The 4,933-nt window shown below is 39.1% G+C and overlaps 1 protein-coding gene across 6 annotated transcripts in view; it reads right to left on the reverse strand.

The window, feature by feature from the left end:
* LOC106868491 (lysine-specific demethylase 5A) overlaps nt 1–3,768 on the reverse strand; it is a 73,877-nt gene extending 70,109 nt beyond the window's left edge. For all 6 annotated transcript variants that reach the window (XM_089345738.1, XM_089345737.1, XM_089345736.1 and 3 more), the window contains exons 1-2: nt 3,658–3,768; nt 2,087–2,149 (exon numbers count right to left, since the gene is read on the reverse strand). In XM_089345738.1, coding sequence (XP_089201864.1) covers nt 2,087–2,149; nt 3,658–3,753 — 159 coding nt within the window. In that variant the 5' untranslated portion in view covers nt 3,754–3,768. The remainder of the gene's footprint in view (nt 1–2,086; nt 2,150–3,657) is intronic.
* Between the last annotated feature and the right edge of the window lie 1,165 nt (nt 3,769–4,933).

Here is a 4,933-nt window from a genome sequence, read left to right on the forward strand (position 1 = left end):
AACTTACCATTAGCAAGTAAAGATCAGGAACTCATTTGCGATTTTTATATTTACTCATTTTCTCGAATTCACCAGAGTGTATGAGTGATAACTGTGGTTTTTGAGTCGTTTTTGACTCTTATTTCTAGCAATGCTGATACTATCAAGTACCCTGCTTATAAAATAAATATATATACATATACACACACACACAAATATGTGTGTATACAAATATATATATATATATATATATATATATATATATATATACATATATAACACTCCTGTGTGACCCTTCTGTCCGGCATTTGCCATGACAGATTGCTGACCACTACACACATTTTTTTCTCTCCTTGTTTCTTTCTGTGGAAGAGCGTAGGCTCAAAACGTCAAAGACTTTTTAACTTCCCGAGCGTTATACTAATACATCTATTTGTTTTCTACACCACCTGTCTTCGTCTGTTCTTGTTTTTTCGTGAATTCTCCGTATATATATATATACACACACACACACAAATATGTGTATACAAATACACACACACACACACATATACACACACACAAACACATATATATATATATATACACACACACATATATATATGTAGTCAATGACAAATGGCCGAGACCTTTGGCATTATGCTGTACTTGAGAAGAAAACCCATCAAACCAAGTGAAATTGTTGTTGTGGCAGATACTGGTGTCGCACGACAGGCACCCGTGCTGGTGCCATGTAAAAGCACCCATTACACACTTGGAGTGGTTGGCATTAGGAAAGGCATCCAGCCATAGGGACCGTGCCAAATCGGACTAGAGTCTATGCAGCCCCTCAACTTAGTCAAACCATCCAAACCATGTCAGCATGGACAACAAATGTTAAATGAGGATGGTGATGATGATGATCATCATCATATAGGTAGAGGCGTGGGTGTTTGGTAAGATGTCTGCTTCCCAACCATATGGTTTCGGGTTCAGTCTCATTATGTGGCACCATGCTGGGGCACCACTTTGACGAGTTTTTTTTAGCTGAACCAATTGAACCTCGTACTTTTTTTTTTTGAAGCCAGTAGTCATTCAATTGGTCTCTTATGCTGGACCACAAAGTTGAAGAAATGTAAATAAACCAACACTGGTTGCCAAGCAGGTGGGCAAACACAAACATACATACACACACACACACTATCCAACCTATGTTAGCATGAAAAACGGACATTAAATGATGATGATAACACAGGGCTTCTTTCAGTTTCCGTTTACAAAATCCACCCACAAGACTGGTTAGTTCGGGACCATAGGAGATAATTTCCCAACGTGTCATGCAGTGGGACTGAACCCAGGACCATATGGTTGGGAAACAAACTTCTTATAACACAAACACACCTATACCTTTTTTTTAGCATTCCAGTCAACCTAGTTTGAAACATTTTAATCTTAAAAAATTATTTCAATAAAACATGGTCTTGTAATATTTTTAAAAGAATTTATTCCAATATTTGCTAAAATTTCATCCATTGCTCCCTCAATAAAGCTTTTGCAGTAAACTGTTTCTAATCAAGGGTCTGCAGACCCCATCCTCTCATACTGAGCTTCCTGCGGATGAGATGACAAGGTGTGATTAAAGGACAGTTTTGTTGCCATTTCTAGCAAGTCCAGTAACTGTATGGACGCTGGATCACTTGGTGACTGACACAAAAGTTCTACCATTCCATTTCAGTATTTTATCGTGGCTTAGTGGTTAGGGTGTTGGACTCATGATTGTAAGATTGTGGTTTCAATTCCTGGACCAGGCAACACACTGTGTTCTTGAGCAAAACACTTCATTTCACACTGCCCCAGTCAACGCATCATCATGGATGATGCTTTTACGTGCCACAACTGCGATTTCACTTGGCTTGGTGGGTCTTCTCAAAGGACCCACTTATAAAAATGAGTAACCCTGCAACAGACCGGTGTCCCGGGAGGATTATCTAAATGCCAGAAGAAATCGGAAACCAGCCCTCTACTCTAAACCTTATTGCTGTGCTAGTCATTAGCAGAGTCTACCAGAGTGGGGGAGGATGGACAGGGATGCAGTGAGGTGCGAGTCAAAAATAACACGAAGTCTTACCTTGAAGAGATTAAATAAATCCAGTAGCTTTCTCTCAACATGGGGAATCCTTAAGGAACAACCCTGGAATAAATGGAAATAAAGAAATATTGAATTGCGTGTTGGTTGGTACATGATAAGATTATTGTGTTTTAATTAAAGGTTTGCGCTGGTGACACTGGTCAACCACATTCAACACATTTCAACCGTATATTTATTGGATCATCCCATAAATAATGTGGTTTTTTTCAATCGCATGAACTCGGAGGGGAATGGGATAAACTACCTGCATCAACTTATTCTTAGTGCAAGCTTTGAAGAGTGCAGTTCGATTTTAACAGTTATTTTTTCAAAGCTTTAATGGAAATGACAAAGGAGCAGATTTGGCACATTTTGCTTTATGAGTTCAATAAAGGCACCAATGTAAGAGAAAGTGTGAGGAATATTAATGCAGTATATGGGGATCAGACAATAAGCGTATGCCAGTGTCAATGGTAGTTCCAGAAATTCCAAGCCTTGTCTTGGAAAATTTGTAGAGCTCAACAAGGACATCCTGCAAACCCTGGTGGAACAAAATTCCAACGTAACTGTTGAGGAACTAGGAGAGAAGCTTGGATTTGGTCATCCAACCATTCATCGACACCTACATGCCATCAGAAAAGTCAAGTTGGTTCCTCACAAACTTTCTGAGTCTAACTGTATGCAGAGAACGTGTGTTCTTCTTTGCTGTCACGTGTCACGAATGAACCTTTTTTGGACCGAATAGTGACTGGTGACAAGAAATGGGTTCTCTATAAAAATGTCAAGCACCAAAGACAGTGGGCAAAGGAGAAACACCAGCATCCCAGGCTAAAGAAGGTTTTTACCCACATAAGGTGTTTGTTATCTGTTTGGTGAGATATGAAAGGTTTAGTCCACTTTGAATTTTTAAACCCAAATCAAATGATAACAAAAGAGATCTACTGCAAGCTGCTTGAGTGGCTTAAGTCAGTGCTAGAAGAGAAACAACCATCTTTGGTTTCAAGACGAAAGGTGTTCTTCCATCATACAGTGGGGATGACATTCCAAAGACCAGAGCAGTTTGAATGGGAAATGATGCCCCACCCACCATATTCGCCGGACATTGCCCTATCTGATTGTCATTTATTCCGCAGTCTTCAAAATCATTTGGACAGGAAAAATATGAATTCTGTAGATGAGGTCAGAGCAGTACTGGAGGAGTATTTTCCGTGACGGACAAGTGAATTTTGGAAAAAGGGGCCTTGCAAGTCTACCAGATAGATGGAAGAGCATTGTAGAGAATGAAGGAGAGAATATTTTAGATTAAAAATGAACATTATCTTAATCTTGAAAAATAAAAGAAGTATAAAAAAAACCTATACTTATTATATACACTATCAAATACACACACATACAGAAAGAGATAGTGTGTGTGTGTTCATGTATTGTGCAGTCTTAAATTATTTAATGCATTTAAGCATCATACTAATGAGGGGTGTCTATTTTGATGTTAGACGTGTGTGTCAGTGTATAAAAATGTATGAAAACAAGTTATCTAGGCATAAATCAAAATACTCAGTTAAATAACTTACCTGTAATTCCCAGAATCTTGCTAGCTGGTCAAGGAAATTCAACCGAATTCTTGATTTTGCCTGAAATTGAAAAATTATAAATAAATAAAAATCCATAAAAACCAATACTTGACAGATTGCAGGAATAAACAGAAAAAAAAAACATATTTATACAGTAATACCTTGATATACGAGTTAAACTGCTTGTAAAGTGAAAACTCGTAAAGTAGAGCAATAATTTCCCATAGTAGCAATGTTATAAACCGTAATTCATTCCCATAAAATTATTTTACATATAAAATTTATAATACTTGTAAACAAATGGCGATAAAACAACAGTAGAATGTCAAGAATATTTCATATAAAGTAAAAAGAATGTCAGGACCATTTATTCTTACGTTGTGAGTTTGATATCTCGTCACCAATAATGTTATGATGATGTTGGGGTGTGCACAAGGGTGTAGGAATAGAATCACCCAAATGAATATTTGGATATGGTTATCGAAAATAACCTTTCACAAAATTATGTTCACGCAGAACGTACTCCGTACTTCGCCAAATGTAAGTACAATATTAAACTAACACAGTTGTTGTTGTTGGCACTCCGTCGCTTACGACGTCGAGGATTCCAGTTGATCCGATCAACAGAACAGCCTGCTCATGAAATTAACGTGCAAGTGGCTGAGCACTCCACAGACACGTGTACCCTTAACGTAGTTCTCGGGGGATATTCAGCGTGACACAGTGTGACAAAGCTGACCCTTTGAATTACAGGCACAACAGAAACAGGAAGTAAGAGTGAGAGAAAGTTGTGGTGGAAGAGTACAGCAGGGTTCGCCACCATCCCCTGCCGGAGCCTCGTGGAGCTTTTAGGTGTTTTCGCTCAATAAACACTCACAATGCCCGGTCTTGGAATCGAAACTGCGATCCTATGACTGCGAGTCCGCTGCCCTAACCACTGGGCCATTGCACCTCCACTAAAGGCAAAGTCAACCTCGGCGGAATTTGAACTCAGAACGTAGTGACAGACAAAATACCACTAAAGATTTCGTCCTACGTGCTAACGTTTCTGCCAGCTCGCCGACTTCACTAACTCAGTAATCCTATACAAACGATCAACACTGTCAACCCGACAGTTCTTTACGGAAATGCGTTAGTCCACTTCTGGTCATGTGGGGGTCATCAGGATCCTTCTACAAGCACTCGTAGAGGGACTTCTTACTCTTTTACAATTTTCAGTCTTTTGACTGTGGCCATGCTGGAGCAGTACCTTTAGTCGAAGAAATCAACCCCAGGT

This window comes from Octopus bimaculoides, chromosome 29 (genome assembly GCF_046866305.1).
Source record: "Octopus bimaculoides isolate indiv1 chromosome 29, ASM4686630v1, whole genome shotgun sequence".
NCBI lineage: Eukaryota > Metazoa > Mollusca > Cephalopoda > Octopoda > Octopodidae > Octopus > Octopus bimaculoides.